At 42.2% G+C, this 15,793-nt stretch overlaps 2 protein-coding genes across 4 annotated transcripts; both read left to right on the forward strand.

Annotated features, from left to right (window-relative positions):
* Positions 1–2,884: 2,884 nt before the first annotated feature.
* ARMCX1 (armadillo repeat containing X-linked 1) lies at positions 2,885–6,992 on the forward strand. Of its 3 annotated transcripts, none has more exons than XM_084869678.1 (5): positions 2,885–3,031; positions 3,335–3,445; positions 3,839–3,964; positions 4,742–4,849; positions 5,092–6,992. In XM_084869678.1, the coding sequence occupies exon 5, from the start codon at positions 5,226–5,228 to the stop codon at positions 6,594–6,596; it is 1,371 nt and encodes a 456-aa protein (XP_084725804.1). In that variant the 5' UTR covers positions 2,885–3,031; positions 3,335–3,445; positions 3,839–3,964; positions 4,742–4,849; positions 5,092–5,225; the 3' UTR covers positions 6,597–6,992. The 3 variants fall into 3 exon arrangements, with proteins under 3 accessions (XP_084725804.1, XP_084725802.1, XP_084725803.1); XM_084869676.1 differs by having other exon boundaries at positions 3,335–3,391; XM_084869677.1 differs by lacking the exons at positions 2,885–3,031; positions 3,335–3,445 and having other exon boundaries at positions 3,533–3,964.
* A 5,614-nt stretch (positions 6,993–12,606) lies between these two features.
* On the forward strand, positions 12,607–13,862 carry LOC311615457 (protein ARMCX6-like; the record flags this gene model as incomplete). The annotated part of the gene is made up of 2 exons (XM_084870847.1): positions 12,607–12,630; positions 12,726–13,862. 2 exons carry the CDS (start codon positions 12,607–12,609, stop codon positions 13,275–13,277), a joined length of 576 nt encoding a protein of 191 aa, XP_084726973.1. The 3' UTR covers positions 13,278–13,862.
* Positions 13,863–15,793: the final 1,931 nt, after the last annotated feature.

Below are 15,793 nucleotides of genomic sequence, written 5' to 3' on the forward strand. Positions count from 1 at the left end.
ATTTTTGGGGAATTTGTTCTAGCTCTTTGAAATATGCTGTTGGTATTTTAATAGGGATTGCATTGAATCTGTAGATTGCCTTGATAATATGGAAGTTTTAGTGATGCTGATTCTACCAATCCATGAATATGATATATTCTTCCACTTGTATATATCTTTTTCTATGTTTTTTCCCCAATGTCTTGTAGTTTTCCTAATACAGGTCTTTTACCTCCTTGGTTAAGTTTATTCCTAAGTATCTAATTTTGTTGTTGTTGTTGCAATGGTAAATGGGGTTGTTTGTTTGTTTTCCCTTTCTGAGAGTTCATTTTTGGCTTATAAAAATGCCATAGATTTCTGGGTGTTAATTGTATATACCGTTAAGTTGCCAAATTCATTTATTAAATCTAGTAGTTTTCTGATGGTCTTTAGAGTTTTCTATGGACAGTATGTCATCTGTGAATGGTGACAGTTTTACTTCCTCCTTTCCAATTTGGATGCCTTTTATTTCTTCTTCTTATCTTGTCGCAATGGCTAGCACTTCTAGTACTATGTCAAACATGAGTGGTGAAAGTGGGTATCCCTGTCTTGTTCCTTTTCTTATGGGAGTATTAAATTTTAATATTAAAATTCTTATATATTAATAAGGAAAAGTGGAAAAGGGGAAAAGGCAGTTCATAGAAAGAGAAATACAAATGATTAACAAACCTATGAGATGATGTTTAATGTAATTTTTAATTAAAGAAACCTAATTTTTGGAGCATAATACTGTATAAATAAGTAAATTTAAGAGGTAAAAGTTGGCAACATGGATAAAATGAACATCCACTTTGACCCAGTGATCTCACTTCTAGGAATTAAACCTAAGGAAATAATGCCATGGTTGTCAACATTTATCCATATGAAGGTTTCCACTGTAGTATTTTTTTTTGTAATAGACAAAACTTAGCAAGAGGCAAAATATTGATCAGTAATAGATTGATTACATTTTTGGTAAATCCACACTATAGACTAGCAGTTTATCTGATAAAGCAATGTATACAATATTTTAGGTGAAAAATAGTGTACAGAATGGTATGCATAGTATGATCCCAAATAATATATGTGCACATATAATGTATGTACATATGAATTTTTGTTGATATACTGTATATAAAACAACAATAATGCCTGGAAATAGTTCATTGAAAAGTTAGTAGTGGTTTTCACAGGATTTATCCTAGAATTGAGGTAGATGAACTACCATGGTGGTTATCAGAAGGGTGGAGAATTTGAGATATTTTTATTTTATCTCCCTTTTTTCCTGGTTAACACATACTTTCCTTCATTTCAGCTCAAAATTTCACTTTCTTTCTTCCTCAAGGAAGCCTTCCCTAATTCCCAGGCTCTACCACATTTTTAACTTGTTCCTTTACAGTATTTTTTGTATTAACAGTGTTCCTTCACAGTATTTTTTGGTTTGTATGTATATGTGATTATTTCATGAAGGTCTTGTTTCCACTATGAGTGCAAAGTCAGTGTCTGCTTTTTTTCATCAACATATTCACAATAAGCATAGCACTTATAGCAACTCTCCTTCATCCCTTCTTTCTCCTAATATTATTATGTGGACATTTGAATTTTGCTCAGTATTATGTAAAGGTTATAAAAGTGCAGCTTTTAGACATCCACCATAAATCAAACAAACACAGATGGATAAATCAGAATCCAATAGCAAATGTCACACTCACTGGTGAAATATTAAGGGTGTTCCCATTTACTTCAAGAATAAAATTAGGAGGCCCTCAATTACCATTATTATTCAACATAGTTGTAGAGGTTCTTGTCAATGTGCTACGTCCAGAAAGTGAAAGAATAAAATATATAAATACTGAAAAAATACAGAAAATGAAAGAATAAAATATATAAATACTGAGCAACAGAGTCATTTGCCTGACTTCAGGGGATGAGAAGCTATGGAATATGGGAGAAGATCAGAGGACAACACCTTTATCCCTTACCTCTTGACAAGGCAGGGAGGAAGGGACCAGTTCTGCATCCCTTACAGTCTCACCTGCATCCACCTTAGTAGACTTGAATCCAATCCAGGGGCAGGTGTTCAGAACAGCCATCAAATCATAAGTGGTTCACACAGCAGTCAACCAAGACTCTGGGACACTAAATGCATGTCTTTTTTTAATCAAACGAGACAGGATTGTGCTGCCTTTGTTTTATCAATTTGCAAGTTGATCCAAAAATAAAAAAAGTAATAAATCATTTGCATAAAATGGGAAGAATCAGAGGACTAGTCCTCTCGTTGTGGACTAATTAATAAATCATGTGAAAATTCCCATTATAAATTTTAAAACAGGTTAATACGTTTCGAAAGTTCCTATTTGGCTATAACTGATAGAAAGTTTCCTTGTGTTATAAATAAATGTAATGAAATTAATGAGACCTTTTGGCCTCCCACTTAAATTATTTTTCACTCAAATGAAAATAGCATCATTTTATTTTTTCAATATAAAAGTAACAGTATTGATTTTTTAAAAATGAACAGAAAAGTTTAAGGAAGTAAAACACTCCCATTACTTATATCCTTTTCAGAGATCTTTCCTCCCTTTTGTATAGGGGTGCAGGAGAAAAGCTGGATCCTCATGGCTGAGGGTGGGTGATGAATGGAGAGATGGTTGGACAGGGATAAGGGGGAAAATTATTCCTCAAAGAGGAAGAAAAGATCCATGAACTAGGGAACAGATGCAGCCTCTTCCTGTAAATTAAAGAAAGGCAAATTCCAACCACAAGGAGAAGCTATTCCTGGTTTCTAGGATTGGCAGAGGAAAATTGAGTGGCAGGACCTGATACGGTCAGGGAAGGAAAGGGGTGGGCCAGCCCGCACTGCCTGCTGGTGGGAGTGGTAATAGGGGTCTTGAGCTCACAGATGACGTGGCCCTCACGTGAGCAGAAGCTTACGCGTTTAGACGTCCTTCTAATCTTCGTCTTTGTTTGGTCCCTTGCCATCTGCCTATTCCCCATCGTGCGGGCGGGCCTGTGGCTAGGGAAGGAGGAGGAGGTAACTGACTAGATCCCTGCAGGTCTATGCGGATGGTCGCTGCCCGGGGGATCCCTGCGGTGTGGGTTGAGGAGGGTGGATTCCACCGGAAGGGGATCTGTGTGCTTTCTAACACCCTGCCCTTCCAAGAACGAAAATGAGACCCCAGCGCAGGAGGGGTCTGCCCATCACGCACTCAGTCCCAGAGAACATCCAGGGCCTTGAATCGGGAAGGGCAGTGTATTAGAATTCCGGGCCTTCTACCAATCTAGAACTTGGGGCTGTGGGTTTGTCTGACCATTTGTCTTTTCGCGTGTCTTTCAGCAGGGCGCTGTACCACCGGGAGCAAAGGAACAAAGAACCTGCCCGGAATTCCTGCATGTCAGTGTAAAGGGGATTGCCCCGGCGCCCACAAGAAGAGCGGGGATGGCTGAGGTCCTCCCTTATCTCGGGCCCATTAGTGACTCTCCAACTATCTTCTTGCTATTATATATATATAGAGAGAGAGAGAGGGGGGGGGGGGGAAAGGATGTGACAGCCTATCGTAAAAATTGGTGCCTTCAGGGGGGAGGGGTGGAAATGCGTCAGGGGGGGAATGGTCTTTCCGCCCGCTTTCCGTACTTCCTCCTCCCCCTCCTTCCAGTGGTTTCAAAGGGGTGTGGTTTTTTTTGTTTGTTTTGTTTTGTTTTTTTGAAAATGGCCATCCGCTGGGGGTAGAGCGGTGGGCTGGGGCAGGGCTTGGATGGACGTCATGCAGGATGTCCGAGGGGTCCTGAGAAGGGGGGGTAGGATGAGAACAAAAACAATTAAAACCTGTTTGACTACCAGGACCTTGAATTCGCACTGGGACTTTCTGAAGTGCTGTTCTGTCCGCTTGCCTTCCTTCTCTGCCAAGTCACCTGAAGGCCAATCCGACCCAAGAGCAGGAAGAAGAGGAATATTGTCCAGAAACAAGTAGGTCAGAGGGAGGGTGCTGCAGTTGCTTGAGGGCCCCTGGGGTGGACACTACAAACTCCAGTGGCCTCCTCTCCATCCCCCTCCTTTCCTCCTCTTTATACCATTTCGGAGCTTACAAAAGAAAGTTCTCCGCTGTTATAAAACTGGGAAAGAAGTGGCTGGAAGCAGGGAGGGTGTCACAAGAATTCTGGGGTGGGGGTAGGGAAGACCTTTTTCCAAATTACTTTTTGGAGTACAAAAAGTAATTGGTATTGGTCTGCCCATCACGCACTCAGTGCCAGAGTTGTCCGTCCTTAGGTTTGGTGGAGGCAGAAACTGAGTTGAGGGATGAAGTAAATTCCTCTGGAACAGTGGAAGTTGGTATAATGGGTTGAGTAGGAGTATCTTGGTACCTTTAAGATGATGGGGGTGGCGGAGGCAAGGGTGAAATTCCAGACTTTTGTTCATTTTACCCCTGTCTGGATTCTAGACGTTCTCAGTCCACCCCCATTGATTTTGTTAGGGAAGGGAATGTGTGGTATCACCTTTGGAGGAAGTGGGGGTGGGTGGGGGTGGGGTAGAGGATTGGAGGAGATCAGAGATCAGAGGAGGCGAGGAGGTGAGCTAATTAATTTCAAGGGACTGTGAGGAGAGGGGCATAACTAGGTGGGAAATACTGGTCTACTCCGACTAGGGCCAGGGATTCCAGAGAAGTACCTATGACCTGGGTGAAGTCATCTGTACCATAAGCTCTCAGCAATCCTCTCCCCATCCCTTATGTATGTATGTTTGCAGAATACAGTGCACTTCCAGGCAAGAAGGAAAAGGAAGAAACTGTCTGAACCTGTGTGGGTATATGTGGAAGTGCCACTACTCCCCAGGACATCTGGAAGGGCAGAAGAGGTAGGGAACTGATTAGATACCTTAAATTAAGTGAACTGGGGTAAGGTAAATTGACCATGAGGTTGGAGAATCTGGAGGTGGGGAAATTTTTCAAAATTAACTTCCCTGTGTAGGAAAGGGATCAGCGATCTAGTCCTAAGTCCCTGTTATGTCCCCGTTCCTTTGTCTGCCCCCAATTTAGTCTGTCTGCATGCAAAGGCGCAAAAGGAGACTGAAGCCTCAAGTCTTTCCTTCTTTCCTAGGTGTTGCGGTATCTGCAGTTGCTGAAGAACCTGACAACTGTAGCTAAAGATTCCATCCAGGCTTCAGATAATTCTGAGCCACAGCAAGCCTGCTCTGCCTAGATTAAAAATTTGGCCCAGACATTAGCCCCAGTATGGGTCGAACTCGGGAGGCTGGCTGTGTGGCTGCTGGTGTGGTGATCGGGGCTGGTGCCTGCTACTGTGTATACAGACTGACCTGGGGAAGAGATGGCAACGAGAAAATCTGGGACTACAATGATGATGACGAAGATGGGGAATCTAGTGATATTACAGAAATTGGGGTGGAGGCTGGGAAAGGAGCTAATACTGCAGTGGGGGGCAGAGCTAGATTTCAGGGTAACTCAAAGGCCAAAGTTAAAGTGGGCAAGGAACTCAAGAGTGGTCCAGATATAAAAATGGAAGCCCACTCAGGAACCCAGAGAGGAAGTAGCCTAGAGGCCAAGGCCATGGCCCTTTTCAGCACACTGAAGGAACAGGCAAGTGCAAAGGCAGGCAAAGGGGCCAGGTTGGGTACCATCTCTGGGAGCAGGACTCTTGCAGCGAGTTTACCTTGCCCAGGAGGCAGGGGTGGAGGCTGCCACCCCACCAGGAGTGGAGCTAGGGCTAGGAGCAGGGCAAGTGGAAAGTCCAAGGGAAAGGTCGAAGCTAAGAGCACCAGAACTCCAGCTACCACATGGCCTGTTCACAGGGGCAAGTTCAACTTTCCCTATAAAATTGATGATATTTTAGGTGCTACAGACCTTCAAAAGGTCCTTGACATCCTGGAAAGAACAAATGATCCTTTTATTCAAGAAGTAGCCTTGGTCACTCTCGGTAACAATGCAGCATATTCATTTAATCAGAATGCCATTCGTGAATTGGGTGGTCTCCCAATTATTGCAAAACTGATAAAAACGAAAGATCCCATTATTAGAGAAAAGGCTTACAATGCTCTTAATAACTTGAGTGTGAATGCTGAAAATCAGGGCAAGATTAAGGCATATATCAGTCAAGTGTGTGATGACACCATGATTTGTTGCTTGGACTCAGCTGTGCAGATGGCTGGACTAAGACTGTTAACCAACATGACAGTGACTAATCATTACCAACATTTGCTTTCCTATTCTTTTCCAGACTTTTTTGCTTTGTTATTCCTGGGAAATTACTTCACCAAGATTCAGATTATGAAACTACTTATAAACTTTACTGAAAATCCAGCCATGACAAGAGAGCTGGTCAGTTGTAAAGTACCATCAGAATTGATTTTCCTCTTTAATAAAGAATGGGACAGAGAGATTCTTCTTAATATCCTAACCCTATTTGAGAATATAAATGATAACCTAAAAAATGAAGGGCTTGCATTATCCAGGAAAGAGTTTAGCAGAAGTTCACTTTTTTTCTTATTTAAAGAATCTGGGGTGTGTGTTAAAAAAATTAAAGCGTTAGCAAATCACAGTGATCTGGTGGTGAAAGTGAAAGTTCTCAAAGTACTGACCAAACTCTAATCAGGGGTCTGTCTCAAATAATATAGAGATATGCTTTTTAAGTTTGCACTTGGGAAAAATACATTTTGTAAATTCTTTGTTTTTCACTGTGATTATATGGCATAGAGATACTTTCAGCTGCTATTTTGGAATAATGAATATCACAGATCAATAGTAATGCTGGCTGTGATGGTTGGTTTTAGGCTGGACCATTTTAAGGATGCCAAATGAATACTAAAGCTTGTAAAAACAAAGCACTTAGTGGATTCCATCTTGCTACCTAGATTGAGATATTTTTACTCTTTACCTAAACTGACAGCAAACTAATCATAAATAACCTACACTTTTGTATTGGTTTATATTTGTTAATCTTTAGACTTGTGTTTTATCAATAAAGTTATGTGTTTTAACCAGCAAAAAAAAAATTATCATGTTCTTAAGTTTATTGTGTGTTTGAGAAGGCAAGATGAATGGAAACAAAAAGTTATTAACAAAACTTTTTGAGCCATTCATCATGGCCAGCTGCTTCCTATTAGTGCTTAGATGTGGCAGAAAGTTTTGCAGGTAACGGAGCGCAGGAAGTTTTACAGAAGAGAGGATGCTTAAGTAAGCTGGGCTTGAAGGATAGGATAAAAACAGGACAGAAGGGTGTTGGAGGAGGAAGGAATGGTGGGAAGAAATGCATGGAGGTGGGAATCCTGCTCCAAAGAGGAGGCTGGCCTGTCTGAGTACAAAGTGTGGAAAAGGGAGGGGTGAGAAATATAGTTGAGCAGTTGGAGCGAGTCGCATTCGTGGAAGGTCCCTGATGGTGTTTGCAGATTACTCCATCCAATCCTGGATGACACGAAAGCTTTTCATGACCCTGGGAATGACAGGGTGAAAGGAAAATAATGTGGCTGTTTTGGAACAGGATGGGTCTGAGTTGGGGAGGGCACAGGAGTGGCCACTGAAGATTGGAACACCAGTTAGGAAGTTCCCACCATAGTCCAAGTACAAGATGATAAAAGTCTGAAATGTCACTGCTGGTCATGGGAATGATGAGAGGCAGCAAGTGAGAAACTCTTCAAATGAAGAAGTGCTGGGACCTATTCTGGGGACTACAGTGAGGGACAATTTTATTTTAGATTCCTGGGGCATTTGATAGGAAAATACACCCTTTCTTGACCAATTCTGTGTGTGTGTGTGTGTGTGTGTAAGTAAATATATCAATTACTATTTTGCCCCTCTTTTTCTTTTTTGGAAGGGAGGTAGATAGAGGGAGAGAAAGGAGTATCGATGTGAGAGAGACACATCAACCCAGTGCCTCCCTGACGGGCCAGGGATGGAACCTGCAACCCAGGTACAAGCCCTTGGCAGGGAATCGAACCAGAGACCTTTTGGTACAAGGGCAGGCACTCTAAGCACTGAGCAAGGATTAGTTACTATTTTGAAATAAGAAACTGTAATAGAAGAAATAATAATTTTTAGTGCTTTTATCAGATTTCTTTTGTAAGGTTGGTTGAGGCCTTTATGGAACCATCCAGAGAGCTGTTGGCATTCATATTGAAGATTATCTACTTCTCTCCCAACCTAGAGAGTGGTAGGGTGTGGGGGGAGGGGCACCCTCAAAGTGTGCTGGTGGAGCATACACTGGTACAAGGTCCACTTGGACACATGTTTCAGAAACCCTCAAGATGTACATGCTCTTTAACCCAGTAATTCCACTGGTTGATATTTATTCTTAGAATTACATCTTTGCTCTCAAAGGGAAAAGATGCAGAAAAATACATTTGAAGAATCTCTCCCACTTTATCTGGTTGACCAAGCACACTAGCAGCCCTACCAAAATGAAGAAATGTTCCAGAATCTTCCCCTTGATGGTACTGTAGCTGATGCTGCTGTAAACCTGGTCTATGCCCTCTGCAGGCCTCCTAAGGCCTGGCTGCTCAGAGGCCTGTCAGTCACCTGGAGTCACCAGGTGTGTTCCACTGTGTGGAGACCTTTAGATCAGAGTAACTTCTTTATGCAATCCTCTGAATCACAGGTTTGGAATAAAGTATTATTTCCAACGTCATTATAAAAAGAAATTTATCCTTAGAAAATAACCAAATAATTGGCTCGTATAAAAGCGTGAAGTATGAAAAATTGTGAATGAGCCAAGTGTCTCCAAAGAGGCACTTGGTTAAACAAATTTGGATATGTCTACACATTGAAACATTGTGCTGCTCTTGAAACATTGATGAACATTTAGTCTCATTTACCGGTACGTGGAAAAAATTCACTGTATAATCTTTTTTTCTTTTAATTCTCGTCTGAGAAATGAGGATTTTTTCCCCCCATTGATTTTTAGAGAGAGTGGAAGGGAAGGCGGGGAGAGAGGGAGGGAGAGAGTGAGGAAGAGAGAGAAAGAGAAATATCCATGTGACAGAGACACATCGAATGGTTGCCTCACACTCAGGGAACGGACCTGCAATCCAGGTATGTGCCCTATACCGGATCCAATTAGAGACCCTCTGGTGCCCAGGCTGACACTCTAACTACTGAGCAATGCTGGCCAGGACTTAGTCTATAATCTTAAGTGGAAAAGCCAGTTAATGACTCTATACATAGTATATATTTTAAGGAATATAAAACATTTACATGCATTAAAACTTCTGAAAGGCTATATACTAAAGAATGGTTATAAGTAATGGGATAATGCATGAATTTAATATTCTAATCTTTTCCCTCATTTCTATTTTCTCATCTGTAATATATAGAATATCCCCCAAAATGTATACATACTTTAACAGCTGATAACTCATTCAATTTTGAAAATTAACTCTATGTTAATAAACACTGACTTTATAATCATTCAAGGTATGTATTGTATACATTTTTGAGATACTCTGTACGTTGACTTTTTGGTATAATTGTTAGGAAAGAAAAATGTTACATTCCAACCAAGGTTGCACAAGAATTCCCTTTCCCCATATCCAAGCCAATACTTGTTATTTCTTTCCTTATTTTTAAAAAATATATTTTTATTTATTTCAGAGAGGAAGGGAGAGGGAGAGAGTGATAGAAACATCAATTATGAGAGAGAATACTGGGGATCAAGCCTGCAACTTGGGCATATGCCCTGACGGGGAATTGAATGGTGACCTCCTGGTTCATAGGCTGACACTCAACCACTAAGCCGCACCAGCCAGGCTCTTGCCTTCTTGATGATACCCATCATAAAAGGTGTGAGGTGATATTTTATTATGGTTTCGATTTAAATTTTCCTGGTGATTAGTAATGTTGAGCACCTTTTTGTATACCCGTTGGCCTCATGGAATTGAATAAACTGTTGAAATAAATCCTCTGAGAAATAGGATCTTTGTTTACCTCTAAGAACTGGAAATGCTTCTTCAATGCAATCACATCAATTTTTACAACATCCCTGATGCCTGGCTGATGTTACTGTGGTTTAGACATGAAGCTATCAGAAATAACCAGTGGTAACATTTTGGCAAACATCATTCCAGAAAACGTCTCATACACAGAAAAACATGTACAAATATATATTTTAAAGCCAGTATTTTAAAAAAAATGAGCAGATGCAATACATAAATATTTAAAATTTCTCTTTATGTTTTATTTCATGAAACCTGCTTTCTTGTGGTTCTGAGAAAGATGATAGATATTAGTAGCTGAAATGTGCGGAAATGAAGAGATGGGCTATCTCCCTGTTTTCTAGGAGAAGTCAAAGAAGTATAAATAGAAATGGTTACTCCAGGAAATTAGAGGAAGGCAAATTTCAGCAAAATGAAAATGCAACGTTTTGGATTTCTAGCACTGGCATAGAAAAAACACGAATGACTGGTCTGTTGCGCTAGGGAGAAGGGAGAGACGCTGGTACATTTTTGCATCACGGCTAGAGGGAGGGAAACTTGGGGACCATGGCCTATTGATAACATGTATCTCAGGTGGCCAAGAATTGTGGAGAGGTTTTATTTTATTAGGTTGTGTTTTTTTGTTTTGTTTTATTTTGTTTTGTTTTGTTTTCGGTCCAGCCATCAGCTCCTTATTAACCTTAGAGCAGTGTTTTTCAACCTTTTTTGGGCAAAGCACACTTGTTTCATGAAAAAAATCACGAGGCACACCACCATTAGAAAATGTTAAAAAATTTAACTCTGTGCCTATATTGACTATACATAAAGTAATTCTCTTGAATAGGAATCAAATAAACACAAAGAAAGTATTTTATAATTACTTTATTATGAAATATTAAGTAAACAAAATAGTGAAAAATTATAAAATTCTTGTGTTGTCTGCACCTACGGCACACCAGGCAACATCACTAGTGTGCCGCGGAACAGCGGTTGAAAAACGCTGCCTTAGAGAGATGTGTTTGTAGCCAAGTAAAAAAGGAAAACATTGTTCTGGTTGTGTGCAATTTGGTGTGAGAGTGAACATTGCTCTCAGTGTGGGGTAAGGGTGGGCTTGGGAGCAGAGGCTTGAGGGGGCAGAGTCAGCTTTCCCTACACATGCAGGCTTCCCACCAGCTCATCTTAGTTTTCTAAATGGATTAGGGGGAGAGCTAATGTTGGGATCTGGGAGTGAGAGGTGAGAATCCTTTAACAGAGTCCTGAGTCAGGAAAAGGTAAGAACTTTGACTTTCCACCCAGCACTAAATATTCACCGACCAGGAATTTGTTTTTAGTAGAAACTGGTTTCTTCAAGGAAATGTAGGACCTGAATTGGTCACAAGGGGGTAGTAGAGGCAAGCACAAAATCAGAACCCGCTTAGCCACTCCTGTATTTAGAAAAGCCTTAGTTAATGCTAATTATTTGGGGGTAGTGGTAGGGGGTGTAAACATATCTTTGGGCTAAAAATGAGGGGTGCAACAGAAAAGTGAGGCTTTAAGGGAGGAGATACACATCAAGAGAATGAGTAGGGGCAGGGGAATTGAAAAGATGGGTATTGGGGGGGGGGCAGGGCAAGGAGGAGTAGTGAAAGTGGATGGAAAGTGTGCCTGAGATAAATGGGAGATATTTGGAGAGAGTAGAAAGGAGGGAGAGAGGGAGGGAGAGAGGGAGGGAGGGAGGGAGAGAGAGAAAAAAAAGAGAGAGGGAGAGAGAGAGAGAGAGAGAGAGAGAGAGAGAGAGAGATTAATTGGTTGCTTTGTACATGTGCCTCTACCCAGCCCAAGATCAAGCCTGCAACCGAAGTACGTGACCTTGACTGGAATCAAACATAAGACCCTTCAGTTCGAAGGCCAATGCTCTGTCCACTTAGCCAAACCAGCCAGGGCATAAATGGGAGATATTTGAAAACTAGAGTTCTCACTCTAAAGAGAGGGGACATATGTACTTCTCCCAATGCCCATTCTCTCTTGTCTGTCTACCAGTAGACATAGTTCTAGACAAGGAAGAAAGGAAAGTGCTCCACACAGTGCAGTATCCAGGAGGGATGTCTGAGTCAGAATATAGGGTCTAGAAGCAAATGAGCTTCTCCCTCTCACAGGCTTTGTTCTCCTCCCCTCTCACTTTGGTGAAGGGAAAAATCAAATGTTATTCTCCTGAGGAAACAGTAGGAACAAGCTTTAAGGTAGGGAAAAAAAAACCAGACTAAAAAAGAAATAGAGATATTGATACCCTTGTAACCTGAGTTTTGACATGTCATCTGTGGAGACTCAGATCAAAGCTTTATCTGTTTGCATTGCCCCTAGTACCATATTGGATGGCAGATAGTGCAGTTTGTGTCCAGGAAAAGATGCTCCAATATCTCCTTCCTAGAATATCACAACTAAATGGCCTATTCAAGTGTAGGAACAAATTGTGACTTGTCATAGATGTGGGATATGTTCAAATTAGTTATTTTGTGAAAGCACATCTGGAGGTCAGGGCTAGAAGTTGCTGGTGCTCACCTGCAAATCATGAGAGGGTACAGCCAGAGTAAGAAAAACAAAAAAACAAACAAACAAAAAAAACAACCCACAGAGGAATAGGGAGGTTCAGACAGGGTTGAGTATAGGTAAGAGCTCTGAACCTTAGTCAAAGATACCAGAAAAGGCAAGCCCTGGGAATGGGGCTGAAATCAACTGGGACAGTAAGAAATCAAGGCTTCCCCAAAAGGACATGGCCTCAGTAAAGAAGAATCACCATTTGCCTAATGGAAATGATAACTTTTTTGTGAAACTTTAGCAATTTAAAATTTTCAGTTGTGCTCTTGGCTTACCCAAGGGCCCGTTCATTCAGGGGAAAGTGTTTGCTCAGCCCAAGGATGCTGGTTTTTCATTTGGCCACAATATCAATAGTCATTTGGCCAGCCTCTCCATTGTTGGAAACACGATCCTCACTCCCGAGCCCACTGTTAAGCAGGCTTTATGTGCCCTGGATAATGAGAGTGCCAGTGTGGAAAATCAGGGCCAGATTAAGATGTACATCAGTGAAGTGTGTCAGGAAACTGTGTCACATTGCTGCAACTCATTTCTGCAGCAGGCCAGATTAAATTTGTTAATAAGCATGACAGTTATTAATAACATGCTTGCCAAATCCGTTTCAGACCTGAGGTTTCCTTTGATATCAGAGGGAAGTGGATGTGCTGGGGTTCATGTTTTGAAACCGTTGGTGGGTTTGTCTGAAAAACCATTCTTGGCAGGGGAATTGCTGGGTCCCCAAAAGCTGCTCTCATTCATGTCCCTCTTTATCAGGAATGGAAACAGGCAGGGTCTCCTGGATACCGTGGCCTCTTAAAAGACCATCTCAGACAGAATGGGACCCAATCTGCCCAAAACCCATTTGGTGAACACGCACTCGTGTTCTCATCCAAAGACTCTGCAGTGGGTGCTGTAGAAGATCCTGCCTTAGCCAATCACCACCTCATGGGGTGAAAGTCACACTCGCTAAATCAGGGACCACATTCTTATTGGCGGGGCAGGTGTTCTCACTGAGCTTTGAGTAACTTCTGGTTTTGCAGTCTACAGGTAAAGTGCATTGTAAGTTACTTCCTTACTTCTTCCTGTGGTAAAGGGCTCATTTCAGCTGCCAGTTGTGGATAAAGCATCATGAAGGGTGCTTGCTGTGGTCTCCCTGACTAAGCTCCACTGTTCTCCGGAGACCAGACACACATTGGAGCTTGTGCTGAAAGTGCTTTTGTTGTTGCATAGGTCGAATTCTTTTTTGTTCACTCTTTCTTCTACACCAGCTGATGGATGGTGAACCCATTCATCAGAAAAGTGCACTCCCTTTCTATGTTCTGTACCGACTTAACCTCACCCACCCAAGTCTGCATTTGTATGTTTCATCAATAAACTTGTGTGCTTTGACTGGCGAAAATGAGACATGGTACTTGTCCTTGAGTTGACAGTGTGCATGAAGAGAAAGTCAAAACTACAGGATAAATGCTAACTGGGTCAGGGAGTGGGGAAGAAAGGCGTTTGCTCTGACAAATGCACTCTTATCAGTGCCCACAGGAGGCAGGGGTAGAGATGGGCTGCAGTGTTCAGGAAAACCTCAGCAAGGGCTTGGAGGCTGAGGGAAGGTGAGGGCGTGGAAGGGATTTGGTGGAATTAGGATAAAATGTTGGGAGGACTGAAAGAGACAACGCCTGTGAAGCAGGAGCACCGTGCCTGCACCTGGCACCTGGCACCTGGCACAAAAATCCCTTGATGAAGGGGTCTTTCCTTGACTGCCAGCCAAAGAGGAATGTCAGTATCCTTGGGTTTGTCTGCACATCCTCGAGGGCCACTGGGCAAGCCATCCCTGCACACTTAACGGACGATTGCTGAGTGTCTACTTTGTGTCACTGTCTTCTGGGAAGCTGCTGTTAAAACTACTTCCAGAACCCCTCCTTTACTTGGGATCCCAAGACCGAATTCCTGGCAGAGTGAGAAGTGTTGGTTTGGTGGAACTACCTTTCTGCACCATCCCTGGTACCTTCAGTGGGATCCAGGCAGAGGAGAGTGGAGTTCTCCACCAACTTCCTGTCGGGGTCATAGGGCAGACACCCAGGGTGCTTGGGATGGCTGTGGCCATTCCATTGATCAAGAGACACATCCTCCCCTCCACCCAAGCTCCCAACACCCCTTGGAGGGAAAGAAGGGCCCAGCCCTAACCACTGAACCACTTCATTGAAATGGGCAACTCATTTCCAGACCCATGTCAATGCGCCTTAGACCCTGTGTCGCCAAAGCCAGGTTCCCTGCATGTTTTGGGTGTGTCGGGCAATGGCCCTGCTCCTCAAAGCTCTGGCCAGCTCAGTGGACAGGAAGCTTCCCTTAGGCAGTAATGCTTCTGTGCCTGCTGCCCTCTCCTGGTCTCCTGGGATAAGGTGACCAGACGTCCTGCTTTTGGTGGGACAGTCCCGATTTTTAACAATTTGTCCCTCATCACTCTGCGTTTTAAAAAAGTCCCGATTTTTGGAAAGAATGCACGACAAGCTAGGAAATGGCGGGAGAATGGGAAGGGAATATATGGTTTTCGGCGGCCATGTGGCCATTTATCCAGGATATGAGTTTTATATCATTTTTGTTAATTTTATAATGTTAAGGTTTAATAATAACAAATAATTGTTGAGAACCGATTATCGAGAGCTGCTATCAAAGTACGCTACGACGAAAACATTTTGTAACTGTCTCTCAGACGATACACATCATACTGCATGCTAGTAAGCTAGTTAAACAAGTGATGTCATTACAAATCAGCTATTCAGATAATTTAGGTAAGTAATTTATTTATTCATTCATTCCATAAATACATAAATATTCTTGAATTTAGCAGACAGTACTTGTATTTCAGAGCATTTAAGGTTGGCCAGCCTTCCAGATTCCCTGTCCACATCTCTCTATTAGTGGGACAATGATTGGTTGTTGAAAGTGAAGCCTCTCCTATCCCCTGCTGCTTGGTGGCAAACTTATTTCCAAACTCATTTAGGACAGATTACTTTCTCCAAATATGACCTGTCTCTGTGACTCCTTATTTGGCCCAATCTCTCAATGCTTCTTTTTATGGGTTTCCTGCTCATGGTGGCTCCCATTGCAAACTTGTACATGCTTCTTATCTTTAAGAAATATACACATTTTGCCCAGTGGGCATGGTTCAGTGGTTGAGCGTCAACCTATGAACCACTAGGTCACAGTTCAATTCCCAGTTCAGGGCATATGCCACGGTTGCAAACTCAATCCCTGATGTGAGGTGTGCAAGAGGCAGCCAATCAATGATTCTCTCTCATCCTTGATATTTCTATATCTCTCTCCCTCTCCCTTCCTCTC

Source organism: Pipistrellus hanaki, assembly GCF_964339955.1.
Source record: "Pipistrellus hanaki genome assembly, chromosome: X".
In the NCBI taxonomy this organism is placed as follows: Eukaryota; Metazoa; Chordata; class Mammalia; order Chiroptera; family Vespertilionidae; genus Pipistrellus; species Pipistrellus hanaki.

Excerpts from the sequence above, each read along its gene's own strand:
- ARMCX1 (XM_084869678.1), top strand. The coding sequence starts at position 5,226 with ATGGGTCGAACTCGGGAGGCTGGCTGTGTGGCTGCTGGTGTGGTGATC.